The 27,844-nt window shown below is 38.7% G+C and overlaps 1 protein-coding gene across 3 annotated transcripts in view; it reads left to right on the top strand.

Moving 5' to 3' along the window:
* Positions 1-22,676, top strand: part of LOC134359026 (ubiquitin thioesterase ZRANB1) — a 67,779-nt gene extending 45,103 nt beyond the window's left edge. For all 3 annotated transcript variants that reach the window (XM_063071845.1, XM_063071846.1, XM_063071844.1), the window contains exons 5-10: positions 4,728-4,799; positions 5,415-5,613; positions 7,356-7,476; positions 12,695-12,824; positions 17,600-17,829; positions 22,202-22,676. In XM_063071845.1, coding sequence (XP_062927915.1) covers positions 4,728-4,799; positions 5,415-5,613; positions 7,356-7,476; positions 12,695-12,824; positions 17,600-17,829; positions 22,202-22,420 — 971 coding nt within the window. In that variant the 3' untranslated portion in view covers positions 22,421-22,676. The remainder of the gene's footprint in view (positions 1-4,727; positions 4,800-5,414; positions 5,614-7,355; positions 7,477-12,694; positions 12,825-17,599; positions 17,830-22,201) is intronic.
* Positions 22,677-27,844: the final 5,168 nt, after the last annotated feature.

The raw sequence follows: 27,844 nt of genomic DNA, 5'->3' as shown, positions 1-27,844 counted from the left end.
AAAGTTTGTGAACCCTGTATGATTTTCTTTACTTGTGCATAAATCTGGCCTAAAATGTGATAAGATCTTCATGCAAGTCCTCAAGATGAAGAGAACCCGAATAAATAACAAAAACATTATACTTATTCATTTATTTATTGAGAAAAATGATCCAATATTACATATATTTGTTGGAAAAAGTATGTGAATATCTGGGGTAATGCATTCTACAAAAGCTAATTGGATTCAGATGCTCCAATCAATGAGATGAGATTGGAGGTCTGGGTTGTAGAGCCCTGCCCTGCCTCATTGGAGCCCTGCCTAATGAAAAAAGACACAGTCAGGTTACGGACAGAGCCTGCTCTTCTCAAGAAAGATCTGTTTATGTACACCATGCCTTGATCAAAACAGCTTTTAGAGGACCTCAGAAGAAGAATTGTAGAGATGCATGAAGCTGGAAAAGGTTACAAAAGCATTTCTGAAGCCCTGAGTGTTCATCAGTCCATGGTAAGAGTTTTTTGTTTACAAATGGAGGAATTATAGTACTGTTGCTTCTTTCCCTAGGAGTGGGTGTCCTGCAAAAGATCACAGCAAGAGCACAATGTGTAATGCTGAAAGAGGTGAAAAAGAATCCAAGGGTAACAGCAAAAGATCTGCAGAAATCTCTAGAACTTGCTAAAGTCTTGGTTCAAGTATCCATTGTAAGAAAAATACTGAACAAGAATGGTGTTCATGGAAGGACACCATAGAAGAAACCACAGCTCAAAAATGTTATTGCTGCATGTCTCAAGTTTGCAAAAAGCCACCTGGATGATCTACAACACGTCTGGGACAATATTCTGTGGACAGATGAAACAAAACTTGAACGTTTTGGCAGAAATACACATTGCTATGTTTGGAGGAAAAAGGACACTGCACACCAATGCCAAAACCTCATCTCAACTGTGAAGCATGGTGGAAGAAGCATCATGGTTGGGGCTGCTTTGCTGCCTCAGAGCCTGGACAGCTTGCAGTTGTTGAGGGAGCAATGAATTCAAAACTTGTATCAGGATATTTTTCAGGCTAATGTCAAGGTAGTAGTCCATCACCTGAAGCTTAAAAGAAGTTGGATAATGCAACAAGACAATGATCTGAAAGGCAAGAATAAATTAACAACAGAATGGTTTAAAAAGAAAATTTGTGTTTTGGAATGGCCGAGTCAAAGTCCTGTAGAAATGTTGTGAAAGGACCTGAAGCAAGCAGTGCACACTAGGAAGCCCACCAGCATCCCAGAGTTAAAGTAGTTTGGTAAGGAGGAATGGCTTAAAATTCCTGCAAACCAATGTGCAGGACTGATCAATAGTTACTGGAAATGTTTGGTTGAAGCTATTGCTGTACAAGATGGTCACACCAGTTACTCAAAGCAAAGGTTCACATACCTTTTCCAAGGTATACATGTAATATTGGATCATCTTTCTCAATAAATAAGTGACAAGTATAATGTTTTTTGCATTATTTATTTAATTGGGTTCTCTTTATCTAGTTTTAGGATTTGTGTGAAGATCTGATCACATTTTAGGTCATTTATGCAGAAAGAAAAATCTACAGGGTTCATAAACTTTCTAGCACCACTATATAAAAATATCATCACTAATGTGTTGGTAAGGCCACACCCAAAGTACTGTGCACAGTTTCAGTAATGGTTTCCTAAGTTGAGAAGTACACTGTGGAGGCAGTTAGGAGTTCTCTAGCTTGATGTCTGGTGTAACTGAATTGACAAGTGTGATGTTTGACCAGGCTGTGTCCGTACTCATTGGAGTTTGTAACAACTTTAGAGGATCTTGCTAATGTGAAAAAAAAAAATTTTGAAGGAGCTTGACAAGTAAAATGTACCAGAAATTTTATGTTTTTTTTCTCATTTAGAAGAAAAGTATAAGCTTTATTCAGAAAATTGCATCAGTGAAATTTTTAACTGACAAAAACTGCTGGGAAATGTAAGCAGGTGAAGCAGTACCAGTGAAAGGAAACTGTTAACACATCAGATCCTAGATCTTCAGACTGGGTGACGAAGAAAGTGAAGGGCGGGGGCAGTAATGGGAATTTCTCTGATAGGGTAAAATACTGTCAAGGGGCTATTGTATGTAATGTGTTGTTAATGCTGGGTAAAGTCTCTAATGTTATATAGCAAAAAACAAACTGCTGGAGGAAATTCAGCAGGTCAGGTAACAGTATTGTGTTACAAGTCTTATCTGTGGAGCAGAAGGGTGGTCAACACATCAGAACAGATCATTGTCTCCATAATTTTGTATAGAGCGAATCTAGGACATGTCCAGGAGACCAGACTGTACAAATGAGAGGAGGAGGAAATGGGCAATTGTAGGTAAAAACAGCCAGCCCTGATACAAACGGGAATAAAAGATGGTTGCTTAAAGTTGGAGAATTCAATATTTAGTCTCGAACATTGCAGCATGCCAGACAAAACATGAGAAGTTGATTCTTGACCTTGCATTGGGGCTTAATATAGCTATCCTGGAGGTCACAGAGGATGGAGTTTGAGTGGTAAGTTGAATTAAAGTGACAGGCATGTGAAAGCTTCGGCTCATTCTAGCGGAATAAGCACAGACGCTTAGCAAAGTGAATACCCAGTCCATGGTTTTTCCAATATCCAATGTGAGCGAGACCACATTGTGAACAGTCAGTACTAGATTGGATGAAATGCAAATTAATTGTTGCTTTTTTGGGTAAGAGTGAGACCCTGGATGATGGGAATAGAAGAGGTGAAAGGAGCCTCATTGTTGACTGGATTCAAAAACTGGTTACTGATATTAAGGCAATTGAAATTATGGTGAAAGTGCAGAAAGTTACGTTGAGGTAGGAGATTAAGTGCCAGATGACAAATGATATGGCGCTGTTTCTTGTGCATTTTTTTTAAAGCCAAAATCGATCTATTATCAAACAATTTGCAAGAGCTCAGCAGTTTGAGCACCATTACTGGGGGAGGGGAATTGTTAATACAGGGTTTTCACCAGAAATGTTTACAATTCCTTTGCCTCCCCCCGCACCTCAGATGTGAAACAGATTGTTTCTTGCTCCAGGTTCCAGCATCTGTGGTCTTGTATCTCGTCTTACTACCTTCCATCTGGGCAGAAACTCTTTTTCTGTGTATTCATTAGAAATTTGAATGCATCTTAATCTTAAAAATATTTTTACATTTACATTTAGTCCTGCTTCATATATTATCTTTCTACTTTGATAGTGGTGAATTTGTTCCAAATTTCTATTAATAACTTGTTGCTGATGAGATTAACATTCCTGAATGTACAAGTGCAACCTGTTCCTGTGTAGAGCAAGTTCTATCAAGTTATTGTGTTGCTTCCAAAAGATATAATTTTCTATTCCTTTGCAATATGATTGACAATTCAGATGTGAATTTTATGGATGTTTTCAGAATATTTGAACATTGATATTCATTTAAGTATTTTATAACTGTAGTCATTGTGGAAGCTTAATTTCCATCAAACCTGCAATATTGAACCTTTAATTCTAATATATACCTTAAACATGTGGGAGAGTAGGCAAAAGGAGAAAGGGTGGGGGGGGGGGAACCCAAGGGGAAGTAATAGGCAGATAAGAAGTAAAAGGTCAGAGTGGGGAATAGACGAAGGTGGCCTGATGGTATGAATATAAATTTTTCCCAGTGAACAAAATTCCACCAAATTCCCTCCCTCCTACTTCCTCTACTGACCATATGTTGAGAAGTGGGGATGTTAGCTAATGTTTCTATTCACCTGTATGCAAGAAGTTCTAGATTTTCACAACTTTTATTCTCAGTGGCTACTTTATTAGGTATCCTGTACCTAATAAAGTGGCCACCAACTATAAATAGACCACATAAGCCTTCCTGTCCATTACCGTGTCCCACTGAGCCTGCCCCCAAACTTCAAGGTTTGATGTGTTGTGCATTCAGAGATGCTTCTCTGCACACCACTGTTGTAACACATGTTAGCTTCCTGTTAGCTTGAACCAGTGTGGCCATTATCCTTTGACCTCATTAGCAAGCTGTTTTTTTTTGCATATTGGATGCTTTTTGTTCTTTGCACCATTCTCTGTAAGCTCTAGAGACTGTTGTGCATGAAAATCCCAGGAGATCAGTTTCTGAGATACTCAAACTGCCTTGCCTGGCACCAGCAATTATTCCACGGTCAAAGTCACTGACATCACATATCTTCCCTATTTTGATGTTTGGTCTCAACAACAACTGAACCTCTTGACCATGTCCGTATGCTTTTATGCATTGAGCTGATGTCACATGATTGGCTGATTAGATATTTGCATTAACGAGCAGGTGTACCGGTGTATCAAATGAAGTGTCCGCTAAGTATGTAGCAAGTCACAATCAGAGGCCATCTCCAAAAGGAGTCTTTTAACTACTAGCCTCTTATCATTTATGAATCCCCCATCACCAACATCCTGGTGGCTACTGTTGACTGAGAACTTGTTTGGACCATCATACCCCCCAAAGCCTGTTCATTATCAGCAGGATTGAAGACGACAGCATGATGGTAAACTTCTTGAGCAATTATGGATAGACAATAAATGCTGGTCTCGAACATGGAATGGAATGAATAAAAATGAACATATGAAACGGAATTGCTTAAGTGCTTTATGGTCCAGGAACTTGCTAGATACCAGAAATTTTACATGTTTGTGGATTGGTGCTAAGAATGAGTGAAATTGTATGATCTGAATTTGCCATTTATTTCTTGCAGATGTTGAAGATCTCCCACCGTCTGTCCAGGAAAAGCTGTTTGATGAGGTGCTTGATCGGGATGTACAGAAAGGTAGTTTTTAAAATTCTATTTGAATTGATAACATTTCTGACAGTTATTGGAGTTTAGTTTAAATTATACAATGTGTATGTCTTCCTTGAATGGTCTGGGGTTAATTTGGAGCAGTGCAAAGAGGTGATCTACTATGTGAAGTCCAGGGTTTGCCGCCTTCCACCACACTCAGCCACCAGTCTCTTGCCCTCCTTCTCTTTTTCTTCCCCTGCTTATGTGAAGAAACAGTTTAATGGTTTTAATTACATGACAGACTCAAGGGATTTTATGGCCTATATCTGTCCCATAAGATGTGCAGGAGTGGGTCAGTTCTCTTCATTCCCGCTGTCAGCAGTTAATTGTTTGACCTTTGAGTACAAAAGTCTTAATTTATTATCTATTTGAGGATTGACTGTCCAGAGATTTATGAACTAACCCATGCTCTTAAGGTAAGTACCATCCTCTTGTTAACCTACTGAAGTATTCAAATTTGTAACAACTGGAGCACTGATGATTTTTTTTCTTTAAGTAAATCCAATTATTTCATCAGTGTCAATATTGTGAAAAGGTATTTTTTGTTAACCTTTAATTTGCAGATTAGTTGGTTATTTTAAATCTCATATTCTGGATTTATAGAATTAGAAGAGGAGTCCCCTATTATAAACTGGTCTTTGGAACTTGGAAGCCGTCTTGATAGTCGACTGTATGCTCTCTGGAATCGCACAGCAGGTGACTGTCTGCTTGACTCAGTACTACAAGCAACGTGGGGTATTTATGACAAAGATTCGGTTCTGCGGAAAGCTCTTCATGACAGCTTGCATGACTGCTCACATTGGTATGAGTTTTAACTACAATGTTGATATTTGCAAAGAAAGTTTATTCAGTTCAATCTATAAAAGTGCTCCAGCAAGTTCTTGTAATTGACTGAAAGCAAGTAATGACACTTCCAATTAACATTCTAATTATTGCTTTTATAAAATTGTTTCTGTGAATTGATATAAGTTTAGCAATTGCTCTTTAAAGTTAAACATCAATATGACCTAACTTGAGATCTTGGCAAACTTTGGGACTTGCCTGAGCAATGCAGAAGATTCCGATAACCTATTGTAATAGCCCTCTTCACCCCAAGGTCCAACAGCATGGCTTTAACAGCTAATGTGGGTCATGCATCAAGAGACAATATATGCTTTCACACACTTGAAAATTTAACTTCCTATGCTATAGACTTCCATGACCTATCAGTCCAGTGATTTTGGCGTATTCCCATATTTCTTTTTATTGAGATTGGTCATATTTGCTGTTGTCTTAATTGAGTCTTAGAATTCTAATTTTCTATATTGACCTAATTCTCGGAGCTGAGAGATTTTTGAATTTATCAAGTTGCTTGTTGTCTTTCTAACATCTTTTAATATCAACATTTATTTATTATACACCAGTGGGTAATGAAAACCAAAGGGTGGAAATTTACAAAAATAATCAGGTTCGCATTTGCTTTGAATCTGTAGAAATTAATACAGCTGACTTGCAGTGGAAATCAGTTTATGCTTCAATCTAATTTCTATCCAGCTGCTTAATAGACATAAAAACTTGCAAATCAAAGTAGGAAGGTTATTCCTCAGCTGTTCAGCACATTGGTTCTGGAGCTCTGTGTGCAAATCTTGTCAAATTTAAATAAAAATGTTAATACCTAATCTTAATTAATGTACACAGGAATGGGTGGATTGTCTTGTGAGGTAAGGCTGTACAGGCTAGGCTTAGATCCACCAGAATTTAAAAGTGGGAGGGATGACTTGGATTGAAGCAGGCAAGTTCCTAAACGGTTTTAATGGAAGAGTGTTTTCTCTTGTGAGAAAATCCAGACTTCAGACACTGTTTTGTGGCTACCTACTCCCCCTCACAGTTCATATTATATCAAGTACTAACAAAAAGCTGTATGTTAGTGGTGGTACATGGGCTTATGCATCAATTATCTAGGTTCACCATTAGCTTCAATAAGAATGTGTTGACTGGTGATAAGTTTGTCATATGGATGTGAACTTAGCTGAGGTCTGACTACTGTTCATGTGGCTCTTAAAGATGGTATTTTAATGTATTATGTAAGTGCAAGCTTAATGCTCATTCTTTATAGTGACTTTTTTGCTAAGTTATTCAGTCCTTCCTGATATTTCATATTTAACTCACCAAGTTGCAATTTCATTTTTGTAAGTTGGAATACATAGGATGTTTCAGTAAAATCTAGCACCTCCTACTATGTGAGTTTGAAAACTCCCATCTCCTCCATCCTTCCATCCTTGCCTGATCTAGCCTATAATCAACTTGAACCTTAACCTAACTTGAACAACACCACAGTGCTCTTAATGCAATGAGATCCCAGAGGAAGAGCTTGCTCTACCAGGTAAATTTTTGGTAGAATTTCATAGGTCATTAGAATGGATCAGTATGGTCTTTATACCGCTGATTGGGTATCCCTGCCCTAGATACTTCTGTGTTGAAGAGCAAACTATAAGGTCAATGGTACTATTTGCAGACTTTACTTTCATATATACAATTATTGCATCTAATCTTTTTCCTTGTTAGGTTTTATACACGCTGGAAGGAATGGGAGTCATGGTACTCTCAGAGCTTTGGGTTGCATTTCTCTCTGCGGGAGGAGCAGTGGCAGGAAGACTGGGCATTCATTCTCTCTCTTGCAAGTCAGGTAAATGGCATTACTGCTGACTTGAAAAAGACTCAACATTTGTAGTCATGCTTTTTGGAATTTTTGACCTCCAGTACACCACACCAAAACCGTCAACTGTTTAATCTCATTCTCTGGTTAATTATGGTGAAAACTTTTACAGTCAGACTTAAAACATTTCAAAAGCAAAAATCTGCTGTTCAGACATTTTCTGGCAAGAAAATCTGTTTCAAGTCTATGACCTTTCTTCAATTCTGTTTTTATTTTGGACAAGCGTGCTCATCTCTCCTACTTGGCCATTTCTTGCAATAAATTTAAATCAATAATTTAAACAGAAAAGAACTTTTATCAGAGTAATTTCAACATTGAATGTCAACTTTATCTTCAAACTTCAGGGGTGCTCCCTTCACTTGGCAAACAAACAGTTGCTGATTGTGGGCCATGGTTTGAATGTCTGGCAATAAGACAAAATATAAGAAGAGATTGCCCCTCAGGCTACTGTTTGTTTGGTCAAGCTATCATTCTTTTAAGTCCTTTTATAAAACATTTCATAATTTCTTAATTTCAGCACGATATGTGCTGCTTATTTAGTGCATGTCTTTTTCGTATGATAGTACAAAAGTATGTTACAACTTTTCAATTCATTTAGGGCATTTTCTGTATAAGGCACTTTATCTGCTTCATGCTGACTGTAATGAGGAATTGCATGTTTTGAATGCTCTTTTTTTTATTTTGTACTGCTTTAAAAATGTTCCACTACAAGGATTCCATTGTACTTAATTTTGTCTGCTTTCCTGGCATTTATCCTTTGACCTTCTTTCCCTTTCCTTGGCATGCATCCTCTGCACCATTACAATGTCCAATCTCCTACATGCCATATTCACTTTGTAAGTGTCCTAATTTAATTGACCAGAGTTTTTAACTAGCCTTATCATATGGTGTTTATTTATGTAAATTATTCTCACCAGTGGATTGCATTTTATTCTTCCAACTAATTGGGTAAAAATAATTTTTTTTGGTTTAAAAAAAATCCATAACCATAAAAATCATTTATGAATATTTGGAAACTTAACCAGTAGGAGCTATGACACACGGCAGAGTTGAGAAATGCTCCAGATCCTTAGTATCCCAAATTTGAAGTGAGGACAGGAGGTGACAAGTAATGCTTACAGCACTATTAATTTGGAAAGTGTTGCAACAAGTAGGTAGATTAAATCAGATTAACTGTTAACTTCATTTAATAATACCATGCACAAGAGATAAGGAAATGGGTACAAGTAATGGATTGTTGAAGTCCAAAAACGGTTAAACAAAAGCATTGACTGCAAAAATATTTAGCTGGTATCTTGCATGCACTTAAATCTAGTTAGATACTTTTTACAAAGATTGGTAATAATGATTCTTAATTTCCTACAACAGTTCAAGGAATGTCTCTTGAGCAGTGATAATATTTTGTGCCTAATTTGGTAGAAGTATGTATTAATTATATATTGGGTCTGAAGAGGCTCGGCAAACAGCTGCTTAAATCATTAGATCAGTTTGTTTTTAATATGGGAAATTGAAAGTGAAGGGACTAAAGAGAAATATAAATTGTGTGAGACCAGTACTGTAGGTCATGGGTTAGTGGTGAAAGGTGAATTGTTTAAGGGAAACATGAGGGGGACTTTCACTCACTGGGTGGTGAAAGTGTGAGCTGTCAGTGGATGGATTCCTGTTTGATTTCAACATTTAAGAGAAATTTGGGTAGGTACCTAAACTTGGGATGGGTATGGAGGGCTATGGTCTTGGGTGCAGGTCATAGAAACATAGGAAAAACCTACAACACAATACAGGCCTTTTGGCCCACAACGCTGTGCCGAACATGTAATTACTTTAGAAATTACCTCAGGTTAGCCATAGCCCTCTATTTTTCTAAGCTTCATGTACCTATCCAGGAGTCTCTTAAAAGACCCTATTGTATCCGCCTCTACCACCGTCGCCGGCAGCCCATTCCACGCACTCACCACTCTGCGTGATTTTTATAGATGACCTGGATGAGCAAGTGGAGGGATTGGTAGTAAATTTTCCCGTGACATCTCCTCTGTACCTACTTCCAATCACCTTAAAACTGTTTCCTCTCGTGATTGTCATTTCAGCCCTGGGAAAAAGTCTCCGATTATCCACATGATCAAAGCCTTTCATCATCTTATTCACCTCTATCAGGTCATCCTCTGTTGCTGCAAGGAGAAAAGGCCAAGTTCACTCAATCTATTCTCATAAGGCATGCTCGCCAATCCAGGCAACACCCTTGCAAGTCTCCACTGCACCCTTTCTATAGTTTCCACATCCTTCCTGTAGTGAGGCGACCAGAACTGAGCACAGTCCTCCAAGTGGGGTCTGATCAGGTCCTGTATAGCTACAACATTACCTCTCGGCTCTTGAACTCAATCCCACGGTTGATGAAGGCCAATATGCCTTCTTAATCACGCAGTCAACCTGCGCAGCAGCTTTGAGGGTCCTGTGGACTCGGACCCCAAGATCCCTCTGATCCTCCACACTGCTAAGAGTCTTACCATTAATATTATATTCTGCCATCATATTTGATCTACCAAAATGAACCACCTCACACTTACTGGTTTGAACTCCATCTGCCACTTCTCAGCCCAGTTTTGCATCCTATCAATGACCTGCTGTAACCTCTGACAGCCCTTCAGATCATCCACAATATCCCCAACATTTGTGCCATCAGCAATTTACTAATCCACCCCTCCACTTCCTCATCCAGGTTATTTATAACAATCATGAAGGGAAGGGTTCCCAGAACAGATCACTAAGGCATACCACTGGTCACCGACCTCCATGCAGAATATGACCCCTCTACAACCACTCTTTGCCTTCTGTGTGCACACCAGTTCTGGATCCACAAAGCAAGGTCCCCTTGGATTGCATGCCTTCTTACTTTCTCAATAAGCCTTGCATGTGGTACCTTATCAAATTCCTTGCTGAAATCCATATACACTACATCTATTGCTCTACCTTCATCAGTGTGTTTAGTCACATCCTCAAAAAATTCAATCAGGCTCGTAAGACATGACCTGCCTTTGACAAAGCCATGCTGACTATTCCTAATCTTATTATGCCTCTCCAAATGTTCATAAATCTTGCCTCTCAAGACCTTTTCCATCAACTTAAACTCAGTGGTCTATAATTTCCTGGGTATCTCTACTCCCTTTCATGAGCAAGGGAACAATATCTGCAACCCTCCAATCCTCTGGAACCTCTCCCGTCTCCATTGATGATGCAGACGTCATTGCCAGAGGCTCAGCAATCTCCTCTCTCGCTTCCCACAGTAGCCTGGGGTATATCTCGTCCGGTCCAAGTGACTTATCCAACTTGATGCTTTCCAAAAGCTCCAGCACATCCTCTTTCTTAATGTCTATATGTTCAAGCTTTTCAGTCCGCTGTAACTCATCGCTACAATCGCCAAGGTCCTTTTCTGTAGTGAATACTGAAGAAAAGTATTCATTAAGGACCTCCGCTACCTCCTCCGGTTCTGTACACACTTTTCCACTGTCACACCTGATTGGTCCTATTCTCTCACGTCTTATCCTCTTGCTCTTCACATACTTGTAAGTGCCTTGGTTTTCTTTAATCCTGCTCGCTAAGGCCTTCTCATGGCCCCTTCTGGCTCTCCTAATTTCATTCTTAAACTCCTTCCTGCTAGCCTTATAATTTTCTAGATCTCTATCATTACCTAGTTTTTTTGAACCTTTCGTAAGCTTTTGTTCTTGACTAGATTTTCAACTGCCTTTATGCACCACGGTTCCTGTATCCTACCATTCTTTCCCTGTCTCATTGGAATGTACCTGTGCAGAATGCCATGCAAATATCTCCTGAACATTTGCCATATTTCTGCTGTACATTTCCCTGAGAACATCTGCTCCCAATTTATGCTTCCAAGTTCCTGCCTGATAGCTTCATATTTCCCCTTAGTCCAATTAAACACTTTCCTAACTTGTCTGTTCCTATCCCTCTCCAATGCTATGGTGAAGGAGATAGAATTGTGATCACTATCTCCAAAATGCTCGCCCACTGAGAGACCTGACATCTGACCAGGTTCATATCACAATACCAAATCAAGTACAGCCTTTTCTCTTGTAGGCTTATCTACATACTGTGTCAGGAAATCTTCCTGAACATACCTAACAAACTCCACCCCATCTAAACCCCTCGCTTTAGGGAGATGCCAGTCAATATTGGGGAAATTAAAATCTCCCATCATGACAACCCTGTTATTACTGCACCTTTCCAGAATCTGTCTCCATATCTGCTTGTTCGATGTCCCTGTTATTATTGGGTGGCCTATAAAAAAAACACCCAGTGTAGTTGTTGACCCCTTCCTGTTTCTAACTTCCACCCACAGAGTAGACCATCCCTCCATGACTTCCTCCTTTTCTGCAGCCATATCACTATCTCTGATCAGCAGTGCCATGCCTCCACCTCTTTTGCCTCCCTCCCTGTCCTTTCTGAAACCTCTAAAGTCTGGCACTCTAGGTAGCCAGTCCTGCCCATGAGCCATCCAAGTCTCTGTAATGGCACAACATTGTAGCTCCAAGTACTGATCCACACTCTAAGCTCATCTGCTTTGTTGGGACTAGACAGGTTAATAGTTTATCACAAACTAAATGGGCTGAAGGACCTGTTTGTGCTGTAGTGTTCTTTGACTATAGCTGAATCATGTGTAGAGTGGGGAAGGGAGAATTAATATTTCTAGGTAAAACCTAATTACGTTTGATCTCATCAGCTGCGTGATTACAGATCTATGTACGTTGTATGATATTTCTTGCTCCTGAGGAACAGCAGAATGAAAAAATAAAATTCAGAGATTGGGAGAATGTGACATATCTTTTATCAAAATTTCCACATTTGGTATTCCTGGATCTCCCAACAACTCTGGTTTAGTTTATTGGCATATACAACATGCTACATTGAAATTCCTTGCTTGCATGAATCTCAGAGTAAATAGCATATCTGTGAAAATGAGAAATCTGTATGTCATAAGTGCATGCAGAATTTGTCTTAACGAGATTGTATTCATGTTTTTCAAATTGGTCGTCGATTGCATGATTCCCAATTCTCACTTTGTTTACAAAAGATATATTGGAAACAATTAAAATGTATCTTCTTTATCTTTACATAAGAGATCAACCTATTTTGAATGGAATTATTAATTTGAATCCAATTATTTTATTCACTTTAGCCTGGAGCCAGTCTAGAGCAGACCCACATTTTTGTTTTGGCACATATACTTCGCCGACCAATTATAGTATATGGAGTAAAGTACTATAAGAGTTTCCGTGGAGAGACTCTGGGATATACACGATTTCAAGGTAAGGAGTTAGCAAATGTTAAACTCATTTTGTCTACTGATTGTTCCACACACTGCCTTGCTAACATTTCTAAAATTGAATGGAACATGTTATACAATTCGATATTATACACTGGACTTCATAATCTTCTGGCCTGAATTGTTTTTACTAAACCAAAGCTAACAGTTAAGTTAGAAGCAACACACACAAAAAATGCTGGTGAATGCGGCAGGCCAGGCAGCATCTATAAGAATATGATTTCTCAGGCCATATAAATGTAAATTTTTGCAATGCCCTCAGCCAATCAAACTTGAAAACTGCTATCAGTGTGGAGGAAATCATTCTTACTAGCATTTCATATCTCTTAAAGAATGCATTATTTTAAACTCCATAATAGACAATAGGTGCAGGAGTAGGCTATTCGGCCCTTCGAGCCAGCACCGCCATTCACAGTGATCATGGCTGATCATCCATTATCAGTACCCCATTCCTGCCTTCTCCCCATATCCCTTGACTCCGCTATCATTAAGGGCTCTATCTAACTCTTTCTTGAAGGCATCCAGAGACTTGGCCTCCACTGCCTTCTGAGGCAGAGCATTCCACAGATCCACAGCTCTCTGGGTGGAAAGATTTTTCCCTCAACTCCGTTCTAAATGGCCTACCCCTTATTCTCAAATTGTGGCCTCTGGTTCTGGACTCCCCCAACATCGGGAACATGTTTCCTGCCTCTAGCGTGTCCAATCCCTTAATAATCTTATATATTACAATCAGATCCCCTCTCATCCTTCTAACTTCCAGTGTATACAAGCCCAGTCGCTCCAATCTTTCAACATATGACAGTCCTGCCATCCTGGGAATTAACCTCGTGAACCTCTGCTGCACTCCCTCAATAGCAAGAATGTCCTTCCTCAAATTTGGAGACCAAAACTGTACACAATACTCCAGGTGTGGTCTCACCAGGGCCCTGTACAACTGCAGAAGGACCTCTTTGCTCCTATACTCAATTCCCCTTGTTATGAAGGCCAGCATGCCGTTAGCTTTCTTCACTGCCTGCTGTACCTGCATGCTTGCTTTCAGTGACTGATGAACAAGGACACCAAGATCTCATTGTACTTCCCCTTTTCCTAACTTGACACCATTCAAATAGTAATCTGCCTTCCTGTTCTTGCCACCAAAGTGAATAACCTCACATTTATCCACATTAAACTGCATCTGCCCACTCACCCAACCTGTCCAAGTCATCCTGCATTATCTCAACAACCTCCGCACATTTCACACTTGTCACCCAGCTTTGTGTCATCTGCAAATTTGCTAATGTTACTTTTAATCCCTTCATCTAAATCATTAATGTATATTGTAAATAGCTGTGGTCCTGGCACCGAGCCTTGCAGTACCCCACTAGTCACTGCCTGCCATTCTGAAAAGGACCCATTAATCCCTACTCTTCGTTTCCTGTCTGCCAACCAATTTACGATCCATGTCAGTACCCTACCCCCAATACCATGTGCTCTAATTTTGCCTACTAACCTCCTATGTGGGACCTTATCAAAGGCTTTCTGAAAGTCCAGGTACACTACATCCACTGGCTCTCCCTTGTCCATTTTCATAGTTACATCCTCAAAAAAAATTCCAGAAAATTAGTCAAGCATGATTTCCCCTTCGTAAATCCATGCTGATTTGGACCGGTCCTGTTACTGCTATCCAAATGTGCCGCTATTTCATCCTTTATAATTGATTCCAGCATCTTCCCCACCACTGATGTCAGGCTAACTGGTCTATAATTCCCTGTTTTCTCTCTCCCTCCTTTCTTAAAAAGTGGGATAACATTAGCTACCCTCCAATCCGCAAGAACTGAATCTATAGAACATTGGAAAATGATTACCAATGTGTCTACAATTTCTAGATCCACCTCCTTAAGTACCCTGGGATGCAGACCATCAGGCCCTGGGGATTTATCAGCCTTCAGTCCCATCAGTCTATCCAACACCATTTTTTTTGTCTAATGTGAATCTCCTTCAGTTGCTCCGTTACCCTAGGTCCTCTGGCCACTATTACATCTGGGAGATTGTTTGTGTCTTCCCTAGTGAAGACAGATCCAAAGTACCTGTTCAACTCGTCTGCCATTTCTTTGTTCCTCATAATAATTTCACCCGTTTCTGTCTTCAAGGGCCCAACTTTGGTCTTAACTAATTGTTTCCTCTTCACATACCTAAAGAAGCTTTTACTATCCTCCTTCATATTCTTGGCTAGCTTGCCTTTGTATCACGTCTTTTCTTCCCGTATTGCCTTTTTAGTTATCCTCTGTTGCTCTTTAAGTTTCACAATCCTCTGGCTTCCCGCTCATCTTTGCTATGTTATACTTCTTCTCTTTTATTTTTATACTGGTCCTTGACTTCCATTGTCAGCCACAGTCACCCCTTACTCCCCTTAGAATCTTTCTTCCTCTTTGGAATGAACTGATCCTGCACCTTCTGTATTATTTCCAGAAATACCTGCTATTGTTGTTCTACTGTCATCCCTGCTAGGGTGTCTTTCCAGTCAACTTTGGCCAGCTCCTCCCTCATGGCTCCATAGTCCCCTTTGTTCAACTGCAATACTGACGCTTCTGATTTTCCCTTCTCCCTCGCGAATTGTAGTTTAAAGCTTATCATAGGGCCAAATGGCCTACTCCTGCACCTATTTTCTATGTTTCTATGTTTCTATATTATGGTCACTACCTCCTAATGGCTCCTTTACCTTGAGTTCCCTTATCAAATCCGGTTCATTCACAACACTAAATCCAGAATTGCCTTCTCTCTGGTAGGTTTCAGTACAAGCTGCCAAGAATCCGTCTCGGAGACACTCCACAAACTCCCTTTCTTCGGGTCCGGTACCAACCTGATTTTCCGAGTCTACCTCTATGTTAAAATCCCCCATAACAACCGTAGCTTTACCTTTGCGACATGCCAATTTTAACTCCTGATTCAACTTGCACCCTATATCCAGGCTACTGTTTGGGGGCCTGTAGATAACTCCCATTAGGGTCTTTTTGCCCTTACAATTTCTCAGTTCTATCCATACTGACTCTACATCTTCTGATTCTATGTCGCCGCTCGCAAGGGACTGAATTTCATTCCTCACCAACAGAGGCACCCCACCCCATGTTGATAGGATTTCCTTGCTACTAGGTTTTAAGTAAAAGGAATTCACTGAAAAATCCTGGTTACTAACTTTACTTGTTGTTGAGTGCGCAAGTATTGATGTGAAGATTAATGATTTAACTAGCTTGTTGGAGTTTTGTCCCATATTACTGTGTTTATATTATTGGTAATTTCAGTTCCCTCCCCCACCTGGTTCACCATACACATCACTTCTCTGCCTCTCCACACAACACCCCACCCCTGGTGTAGTTTCACTTGTTACTTATCAGTCTCTTTCTCAGCATTTACCTCTCAAAACTTGGCTCTATCTGCCCATTCCTACCACACTCTTCCTGGTTCCATATATCTGCCTTGCCTCTCCCTCTCCCTTTTATATAGTGGCCATCATCCCCTTACAAATTGATTTGTTAGGTCGTAGGATCACGAAGGTGGCCTGTGTCATAGAGAAACAATGCTATTTAATTGATTGTCCAAGGTTCTTAATTGTTATATTCTGTGTGTTAGTACTGCTGGTGACATGTTCTAGAATGCAGTGACACGCCTTGTTTGCAAGTTGCCCTTACAGATCATTCCATATATCTACTGTAGGTGTGCAAAAGATGTACTTCCACTATTTGCATCATTATTTATTAATTTGCCCAACATTAGTTTAAGGAATTTTGTGAATAATTGAAATTGCATATAGTTCATTAAAGCTTTAATTTATAATGCTATTATTGAATTTTTAGTGCAAAATAACAAAGGGACTTTTGTGCATTCATGTGATGTGTACATGGCTGGGAGTGCTGACATTCCCAATGCATCTGACCTAAGAAGTGGTTAAGAGTCTGAACTTCATTGTCCAGTGGCCCAATAAGAACAGCAGATTCCTGAGAAGACGAGTGTACTGAAGTAGTTTGTACATTTTAATTAAATGTAAAAGGAATATCTTCTTTCACTGCACAGAATGCCTGCATAATTTGCATAATGTTTGTAATCCTTTACAAATCAATATTATGCTTTTCATTATCTTTATGCAAAATTGATACTAGGGGATGTGCTCCATCAATACAGGTTTTTGTGTAGTGGATTGGTAGTTCGATGCAATCAATCCTTGCATCGGTTTGGTGGAATAAAGTCTTCCAGCTGAGGGAAAAAGACTGTTAAATGTAGTTTACGATCTGATAACAGTTGGTGTTACTATAAATGGAGAAGATGTGCAACATGAGGGATGAAATTTTGATTGGTTCATTTAGCCCGATTGTAATCATCTAGTTATAATTGCTTCCTTCCCTTCCAGCTCGTTAAGTATTTGACCTTGTGTCCTGAGACATTTTTCAGTTATGTAAGTAGGGATGTTAAAAGAGCAGTTAGGTGTTTTTAAAAGGTTAGTGGAATTACTTGGATGAAATTTAGAAATTGTAACCTGTTTAATTATTCCACACTTTAAATTATATACTCACAGAAGCACATCACATTGTAATAGATATATAAATAAATTATACATACTAGAATTCTCTGAGAAATAGGCAAGGACTTTAGAAGGTGCTTAAGTGCATGCTTATAATAGGTGGAGCTGAAAGAAAATGGTGCCAATGATCAAAAACAGTAAAAATTATTAGTAAAATTATTGTTAATTAGCATTAGTATTGGGTAAGTTTATTTTCTCCTTCTTAGGTGTGTATTTGCCTTTGCTATGGGAGCAGAGTTTCTGTTGGAAGAGCCCTATAGCTCTTGGGTATACAAGGGGCCACTTCTCTGCACTGGTTGCTATGGAAAATGTTGGCTATGACAATCGAGGTGCTGGCGCCAACCTAAATACAGATGATGATGTCAACATTACCTTCTTGCCATTGGTGGACAGTGAGAGGAAGCTATTGCACATCCATTTCCTTTCAGCTCATGAGGTTTGTTTTTTCAACTTTTATGACACAATTTGCTATAATTTTAACCTGCTTCAGAAAGTAGTAAAATTTACCTTGAGCAATTGTAGCAGTTCACTTGTTTGTAGCAGTTCTATGTGACTGAATATTATAGTTGTACATGGAGTTTGACTAACAATTTATAATTACTTGATCGAATAAGCAGACTCAATAAGCCAAATGGCCTAATTCTGCTATAATGTCCTAAGGTCTTTTGAATACTTTATATAGAATATTGCACTTTACTTAAATAGCTTAGTCTTTATGGCCATATTTATAATAGTTAAAAGGGATTTAAAATGGCTAAGATTGATAATGCACTAAGATAATATTTATTTTAAGGCATAATGCTGAAAACACTAACAATAATTGCTATATGGAGGTGGAAGATTGTGCATATTGCCAAGTGATATTGCCAAGACCTTGTACAACTCCAACAAAATACTCTTTATCCTGCACTTGAATCCTCTTATCATGAAAGCTGATTGTAACTTCTGCCCTGCTAACTCCCTGCTGCAATGCTATGTTTACTTTCCATGACCAGTGCACAAGGGCACTTCTTTTCCTAATCTTCCACAGTTTCAGGTAACCTGCTTTCTGTTTTTGACTTTGAAGTGAATAACTCGGAAGTGAACCTTTTCAAATCATTCTGCGGCTTCTCAGTGATCAATTCCATCTGCACGTGGTTTGCAAATGTGAAGATATTACCCATTACTTCCTCATCTAAATTATTAATATAGCTGCAAGAAAAAGTTAGTGTATCCTTTGGAATTACCTGGTTTTCTGCATTAATTGCTCATAAAATGTGGTCTGATCTTCATCTAAGTCGCAATAATAGACAAACACAATCTCCCTAAACTAATAACACAGGAACAATTGTACTACTTGACAGTATGAGTACGCCATTCAAACAATCGAAGTCTAGGTTCAAAAAAATTTTGTGAACCTCTGGGGTAATGCCCTATACCAAAGCTATTTGTAGTTCACTGTTCCAATCAATGGAATGAGATTGGAGGTGTGGGTTGTAGAGGTGCCCTGCCCTGTATATAAAAAAATTGTATAGTCAGGTTATTGACAGAGCCTGCTCTTCGCAAAAAAATGTTTATGTGCACCATTCCTTTATCACAACAACTTTCAGAGGACCTTAGAAGGCGAATTGTAGAGATGCATGAAGCTGGAAAAGGCTACAAAAACATTTCTGAAACCCTGAGTGTTCATCAGTCCATAGTAAGAGATTTTGTCTACAAATGGAGGAATTATAGTACCATTGCTACTCTCCCTAGGAGTGGACATACTGCAACAATCACACCAAGAGCACGATGTGCAGTGCTGAAGGAGGTGAAAAAGAACACAAGGGTAACAGCAAAAGACCTGCAGAAATCTCTAGAACTTGCGAAAGTCTCTGTTCATGTGTCCACTATAAGAAAAGCGCTGAACAAGAGTGGTGTTAGTGGAAGGACACCATGAAGGAAACAAGTACTCCTTTTTTTAAAAAAAAACATTGCTGCACGTCTCAAGTTTGCAAAAGACCACCTAAATGTTCCACAGTGCTTCTGGGACAATGTTCTGTGAACAGATGAGGCAAATGTTGAACTTTTGGCAGAAATGCACCCTGCTATGTTAGGAGGAAAAAGGGCACTGTATACTTTTACGTAACTGGCAACAATGAATATCAATCGAGACAGGTTATATAAAAACAACCAAACATTCATTAAACACAGATAAACGATAAGGTTAAAAAAAACAAACGAAAACTTTAACCGGAAGTTAACCACTATGCAGCCGTTCAACACCTCGTCACTCGGCACTGATTCTTAAAGTGTTAAATGCGAAAACAGTTCTTAAAGCGATAAAGTCAAATATAGTTCTTAAAGCGATAACTTCGAAAGTCCAACAGATCTGCACGTTCAGTTGGGAGAGACTTCTCTGGAGAAGGATTTCTTCACAGACGCAACTTTCCTGCTGGTTCTGTCCACAGGATTCATCATGCTGAAAATAAACAGTTTAAAACAACTGACCTTAAATTCTTTTAGAGAGAGAGCAAACCGTTGCATGAACTCCTTGCTCTTTTTGGCAAGGGTTATCCTCGATGCAGGTTGCTACTCTTCCAACGAGGACTCAATAAGGTTGATCTTTTATTAAACTGCCAAATGATGCTGACTCCTCTCGATCCTTCGATCCTGTACTTCGATAAATTCTTCACTCTCCCTTCTATTGTTGGAATTGGGTAAATCAACACATCTAGCAAAAATTTCCAGTCCAATAATATGGTATCTTGCAATAGAACGCAATACTCCGTTTTTTAAAAGTGAAAATGTGTCGCAAAAACAAACACGCAACAGAAACAGAGACACACAGCACATTCTACCTGGAAATCTACAGACTAAAAACCTACTGTGTCATCTGAGTCGACCCTATATAGCCATGGTGCACATGTCATCACGTGACCTCACATCGGCGGGAAAATCCCATCAGGTGACCTCCAAAAGACCATTACATCATTCTCACAAAACTAAACAGATCTCCTTGAGTATGTAACAATACCAACACCAATCTATGAAGCATGGTTTGGGGCTGCTTTGCTGCCTCAGGGCCTCGACAGTTTGCAATCATTAAGTGGACAATTAAGGGGAAAATTGTATCGAAACATTTTTACAGGAGAATGTCAGGGTAGCATTAGATTAGATTCAACTTTATTATCATTGTGCTGAGTACAGACACAAAGCAAATGAAATGCAGTTAGCATCTAATCAGAAATGCAAAGAATAGTGTTAATTTACAAAATAACTGCGAATAAAAAGTAAGTGCTACAGCACACAAATATAGAAGTAATGTGACAGTACAATATTGATGCAATACTGCTTAGCGCCGTGATGTGGGGTCACAGCCTCAGGGAAGAAGCTCTTTCTGTGCCTGCTGGTGCGGGAGTGGAGGCTCCTGCAGTGCCTACCGGATGGGAGGAAAGTAAAAAGTCCATGGTTAGGGTGAGATGCATCCTTGATAAATAATGCTTTTCACCCTGCCCAGGCAGCGTTTATGGTAGATGTTCTCAATGGTGGGCAATTGAGTGCCGATAATCCGCTGGGCAGTTTTCACCACACGCTGGAGTGCTTTGCGGTCCGATACGGGACAATTGCCATACCACACTGAGATGCAGTTGGTGAGTATGCTCTCAATGGCACAGCGGTAAAAGTCCGTCAGTATCCTGGGACAGAGGTGAGCTTTCTTCATGCTCTGCAGGAAATAAAGGTGCTGTTGCGCCTCTTTGATCAGGATGGAGGAGTTCAGGGACCAGGTGAGATCCTCAAATGTGGACACCAAGGAATTTGACGCTTGATACACGCTCCACTACAGCTCAGTTGATGTAGATGGGGACGTAAGTGTGGCACCTAGCGTGCCTGAAGTCCACAATGATCTCCTTGGTCTTATGGTTGTTAAGGGCCAGGTTGTTGTCAGCACACCACGCAGCCAGGTGCTGGACCTCGTCCCTGTAGGCCATTGGATGTTGCAACAAGAGAATGATCCAAATCACAAGGGGAAATCAACAACATGGTTTAAAAAGAAGAAAAATTGTGTTTTGATAAACAAACAGTTTTGTATGGAGGAATGGTCTAAAATCCCTCCTCACTCTTGTGCAAGACTGATTAGCAGCAACAGGAAACGTTTGGTGGAGGTTATTGCTGCTAATATTAAATACACAGGTTCACATACTTTTTCTAGTCTGGACAGAAAGATTAAACACTGTGTTCAATAAAGCCATGAAAAATACAATTGCTTGTGTGTTATTACTTTAGGCAGCTTGTGCTTGTCTATTATTGGGACTTATATGAAGATATGACCACATTTTGAGTAATTAATGTAGAAAGCCGGGTAATTGCAAAGGGATCACAAACATTTTTCTTGCAACTGTACATGACTAGCTGGGGCCCCAGTATTGATCCTTTGATATGTCCTTAGATATTGCTTGACGATGGGACAAGGACCCATTTATTCAGAACTCTGCTTCCTGCTTACCATCTCTTTATCCATGTTAGTATCCAGTACCCCATTCCCATGTGTTTTAATTTTATGCACTGATCTTAATCTTCTCTGAATTGGGCATTATGTGATGCTTTTCGCTTCAATTTCTATGTCCTTGTATACGGTAGTTGTCCATGTTTCCTTCAAATGAGTGATACTTTTTTCCATTTGTTCCGTTTTTGCCCTAGATGTGCCATTTCTAATCTATCATCAGAAGTGCTGTACCCCATCTACTTCAGCCAAACATCATCCCATACCTTCCCCAGTTTATAGTGTCTGCTATTTCTGATACCTTTAGTTTGCTGAGTTACTAATTATTTGAAATGACTCTTTGCAGATTGGTAATGAGGACCAGCAGGAGAAACTACTGAGGGAATGGCTTGACTGTTGTGTCACCGAAGGTGGAATTCTTGTTGCACAGCAAAGGAGCTCCCGTCGACGCAACCATCCATTAGTTACACAAATGGTGGAGAAATGGTTGGACCGTTACCGGCAGATACGACCATGTACTTCACTTTCAGATGGTGAAGAAGATGAGGAGGAAGATGATGAGTGATGCATGGTATCTGATGGTGTCATGGGCATTACTTTGTGCGGAAGCCTCCAGATTGGACTCTTCTAGCTTGTCGTGCATCATGGAAAGTTTGGATACCAAATAGAAGTTCTATATGAAGTCTGATCGTTGGCAACAGAAAGGCTGACGTGATGTGCCATGTTAAAATCAGAACTGGCATAGTTGGACAATAAACTGTTTATGCTTAAATTTACTTTAATGTTAAGAGAAAGCTTTCTTCCCCCCCCCCAACCCCCCCAGTCTGTACATCCTTAGCTATAAATGTACTGCATGTGGTTGTGTAAGAACTTGTGTAACAAGGGGAGGGGGGAAAACTATACCAGCATCTAAGATAATTGAATTTGTATTGGTTTCCAAAAAAGGGCACTTAAAGACTTTTAGGTTTTGGTTTGTTCCTTCTGGGTTTATTTTATTATAGTCATGTTTTTAAAATGCATGTGCATATGTTCTTTGAGAGAGATTTTAATGCCAAATTATGTTACTGAGGGCCAGGGACATGCATTGGGATGAGAAGAGATAGGGGCATTATGGAGGGCAAAAACCACCATGAGAACAAGTGCATGAATGTTGTTTTTAAATGCAAGATTGAATACTATAATGAAGTAAAATCTCTAAGGAACAAAATGGGAGATGTTGCGTTGTATTGGAAAGTGTTCACCAAATATTGTCTTTGTTAAGTTTTTTTTAAAGACTTGCTCTATTTAGAATAGAGTCAGCTAATTATTGTTTTCAAGTTTGCAGAGGTCATTCATGTTCTCATCTCTTCACTAATGTTCACTACGAAAACCTAGTTTAGACCCTGAACTCTGCCATGAATTTTGTTCTGATAAGCCTATTTATTTAAGTGACCTGAAGATATGAGGTGCTTTTTTCCCATAAAATTAAGTTCAGAACCAATTGTGTGGATTTTGTTGATTTGTTTACTCAACCCTGATGAAGAATTTCATGTTGCACAAATACATATTCTTGCTGTGAAAACGTTGCTGAATGTGCTGTTGACTTTTTTTTGTCTATGCAAATGTGCACCACTGCAAAGCCAAAGGTTTCAACTTAACGAGGGTATTATACTGCAGTTGCATGTGTTTCACAGAAATTTTATAATTCTCCTCAGTACATTTTTGAGCTTTACAAGGGACACTTTAAGTAATGTTATTCCATGCATTTTATGCAAATTGAGTTTACTGTGTAATCCCTACAGTACTTGTCACAACAGCAGCCGTGCAAATTAAATTACATTTGATGTGAAATATTTAGGCAATGAGTATTTAATAAATGAAATTGCAACTGTTTCAAAAGACACATAGAATTGTAACCAAAGTATATAATAGGCACAAAACAGTTCTAAAGTTTTGTGTCATTTTAAAAGTAACTTATGAAGAAAGTTGAATCCAAACATGATATGGTAACTTGTACTAATTCATTGTATGCTTGCAAAGTACAAGTGCATATATGCAATCTTTGGTTGAGATGTATGTGCTCACAGGCATGCACATAGCCTATTTAATTGCTATAAATTAATATTTGTTTGCATTGAGATCTGTTGATCTGCAGTATTTGGTGATGCATCTATGTAACTTTTTCAGCACAAGTCAGGATGACTGACTGGATTTTAAATGGAGCATGAAAATGTCCTAATGTTTCTATGTGTAGCTTTAGAGTGCATTGTTATGGTTTTATTTATTAACATGACATATTTAAACAATTATAGAATCTCGTTGTAAAAAATCATCCAAATCTTATGACTTACAAGCAGTACTGACAGTAAAGGAATACATACATTTTCAGTATCTGTCATTTTGTGGAAGTGAAGGCTTAATAGTATAATGTCTCAAAGAATTTTGTACTTTCAAAAGGTATTTTCTCCCCATTCTGGTTGTGAATTTTTCGTTTATTCAATTTGCATAACATTTCCTTGAACGAAAAAGCAATCTGTCAGTTTCAAGTGATCAAGTCGATGATTGTGTCTTGACTCACCTCACAGCATTAAGTAACAGGAAGGTGGGGAGGAATTAGAAGAATTGATCAGAAAGTAAATATATGGTAAATACGTTGAATAAAGTGATGTATTCAGGTTCGCAGAGAAAACTGTGTTCAGCAATATATTAACAACTAAGAATACAAATATTTTTGAAGCACCAGTGTCAGATTGTGTCTTTAAAAATTAGATTTAAGTTCCATGAAATTTGTTCGATTTGAGCTCATAACTATGCTTGTGATATTTTTCATAAAAGTATTCTAAATTTATGTGGCTTATCTTTTTTTTTCCTTGTAAGGAAGAAGCGGGGTAGATGTTAGAGATGGTTGGGCATTGAATGAAAGGTATAGGTGCTGTTGAAAATGTACCAATGAAAAAAAATAAGATTTTTAAAAATGTACCATTTATGGGCAAAGAACCATTCATGGCTAGGCCATGAGGAAAATTCCGCTCATTATGTTGGTGACGTGAGGTCTCGAAGGAAACAAAGTCTCTTTCTAATTTGTTATTTGAAAGGTAGCTGCATCTTGGCAAACAAATACTTGACTTAATTTTTAATGCCTTAATTCCCATAATTAGATTTTAAACCCACAACCTGATTTCAGCAAATGTGCTATCAATTAAATCATGGCTGCCTCCTAAAGGCAGAAAATCATTTTGATTGATCAGTTTGTTGGTTGTAACATATCTTCTGCTGTTCTATTGTAGGAAATTATAAAACTATATTTTGCATGGATTCTGATGTTAATTTTTGAAAACAAAAATGCCCCATTTGCCCAGTATCACAATGGAAGACAGTTAACTAGTTTTCTTGCTACAAATTAAATCTACTAAATTCCATATGGTTTAAAGCAGTGTTTTCTTTTCCACTCTTTAAAGATAGATAACTCAGTTAATGGTGATATAACAGGAAAGTGGAAGGTTTTCTAGTTTCATTCTCTAAAATAATTTGGTGTGTGCTACAGTACAGAAATTGATGAAGGTCAATGGGTTGTTACTTATTTGCTCACGCTTCTGGTTTGCACAACCACCATGAAGATCGTATTATATATAAAGATTTGTATTTTGCATGTAATTATGAAATATCTTAAAAATATAAATATTAAAGTATAACATTCTGGCTCAACCTAAGCACGTGAAAAGCGCATATTATACTTCAAATGTCAGTTGGCGATTAAAGTTTAAAAAGTGAATACGTGCCCCAGAGCTACTTTTGTCTTAACAACTTGGTGTTTAGCTGGCCCTTGCAAGCTGATCAGATGCAATTTTTCCTGCTGATGTCTATCTTCAAATTGTAGCTGACTAGAGAGAGAGGGGAAAAAAAACAAGTTAGAGTTAGACAATTACCAGAATCTTGTATCTCAGAAGAGTTGCTCCAGACTAGAGTGTACAGTATATTTGTATAGTAAATATTGCAATCTGTATTTGTAAAAAATTCATAGACCATTTATTTGGATCTCTGCTGGAGCTTACCTGAAGCATTTGAATTTCTTTGAAGTATCAGGTAGATCAAACAAATCTTTTGCATGATAAAAGTCAAATTTATTATGCACATGTCTGAAGTGAAGTGAATTTTGCATTTGATATAAATTAGATCAAAAGCAAGCAATGAAGTTAAAATTCCCAAAGTTGTCTTTTAAGCAAATGGACTCTTAAATTCCTTGTTTCTTGTGTATTGTTCAATTATTCTCACATTGTTACTTTAAAGTTTTGTACTCGGAGTACTAAAATTTTAATGAATATAATAGCTGTGCCCAGGAAAATACTGTTTTACAAAATATAAGCATTTATTCTTACTAAACATTCAGTGTACGTAAGCCGTTACATCACAGATGCCCAGTGAAGTTTTACAGCACTTTGTGCCATTTCCATTGGCTGAAGTTGAGAATTGCACAGACCCGTGATTGTGGGTACTTTGTTTTGCCATACCCAAGTTTCTACCACTCACCTACACAGCAGACGCAATGTTCACCACACTGTGAGATAAAATCAGCTCCTGAAGGAAACTCAGTCACAGGGACATAGTTCAAACTCCACACAGCACTAGAGGTGACGACTGAACCAGTGTTGCTGGAGCTGACAGGTAGCAACTGTGACACTACACTGCTTATTCTTCCTTTTCTGTTCTTTGCATCCATACATTCTCAAAGAAGCAGTTTGTGTTACTTTAATTAAAAGAAACTAGAAACCACCCTAAAACTGACTCTGGGAGTAAGTTGTCTTTAAAAAGTGTGGATACTGAAAAATCCATCTCTAACTAGTACAAGTGAATTTCTTACTGATGAACATGTATTTTCAATGTTATTGTGGACAGTTATGTAAATTAGATTACCATGGATATTACTTTGGTCTGTTGTAGTTACTGCCTTAGCAAATTCCTCAAAGCCATCTCCATTTACACACCCCTGCCCCCACCACCACACATTCACTTTTGCTCACTCTCATATCTTCCGCTTTTGCACTTTTACCTGGAATCTTATTCATTTTCACCTGCATATTTTTTTTTTCCTTATTTTTAATCCCTGTATTCGGGTAGCCTCTTATTTTTCACACAATAGCCTTTTTCAGACCTATGTTTCAGGTTTACTTATTTCTACTAACCTTCTGAAGTCTTTAATCTGGTTAGGAAATTAATTTGTCCTGGACAAAGTCCTACTAGTTTTCCTCTGCTTTGCTTTGTGGGATTAATTTCACCAGTAATGAATGAAAGAAAACCCTTTCATCCTAAAGGATTATTTTCATTGATTACAAGAGGATTTTTTTTCAGATAAAAACAGTGCATATGTCATTCTCTCTCTCCTTCCTATTGTAGGAACTTATTCAACTCTAAAGTGTCAGCTTTGCAGATACTACTGTTGTTCTGCTTCTGAGCTGTAGTGCTCAGTGACTTTTAGGGTGTTACACCACACTAGCAATTTTTCCTAATATAGATTGCTAAATCTGATGTGCTTAGAGTGGGTGTGGTGGTGATAGCAGACTGTTGTATCAAGCAACAGTAAGGTTTTATTGATTTTGAAATGTCTTCAGAAATGAAGGGCATTGCTGAAATAGGGTCCCAAATCACGAGGATTGCCTGTTTCAGTTTTCAGGAAAGGAAGCTGTCTTGTGAACCATTTGTAAGAAAGACCTCTCCTTGCCCACTTCAGCCAAAGATATTTTGGACGACAACTGCTCCTGTTCTGGGATGTGCCATCGATGATACAGAATCTTCTCTGATTTTAGCCAAGCTAGAGCAGAAACTTTCTCCTCTGGAAATTTTTTTGCTAATAGTGGCATTTTCAAATTACAATGCAATAATCTACAATTTCTCCAACTCCATACAGGTGTGTGACTACTTTAATGGCATAAATGCAAGGCTTTTGCCTGCTGTTCTGATACAAGACCATAAGATGTTGGAGCACAGCCCATTCTGTGCTCTGTCATTCCATCAT

This window comes from Mobula hypostoma, chromosome 19 (assembly GCF_963921235.1).
Source record: "Mobula hypostoma chromosome 19, sMobHyp1.1, whole genome shotgun sequence".
In the NCBI taxonomy this organism is placed as follows: Eukaryota; Metazoa; Chordata; class Chondrichthyes; order Myliobatiformes; family Myliobatidae; genus Mobula; species Mobula hypostoma.
Note: the sequence above shows the minus strand (reverse complement) of the source record. Positions and strands in the feature narration are given on the sequence as shown.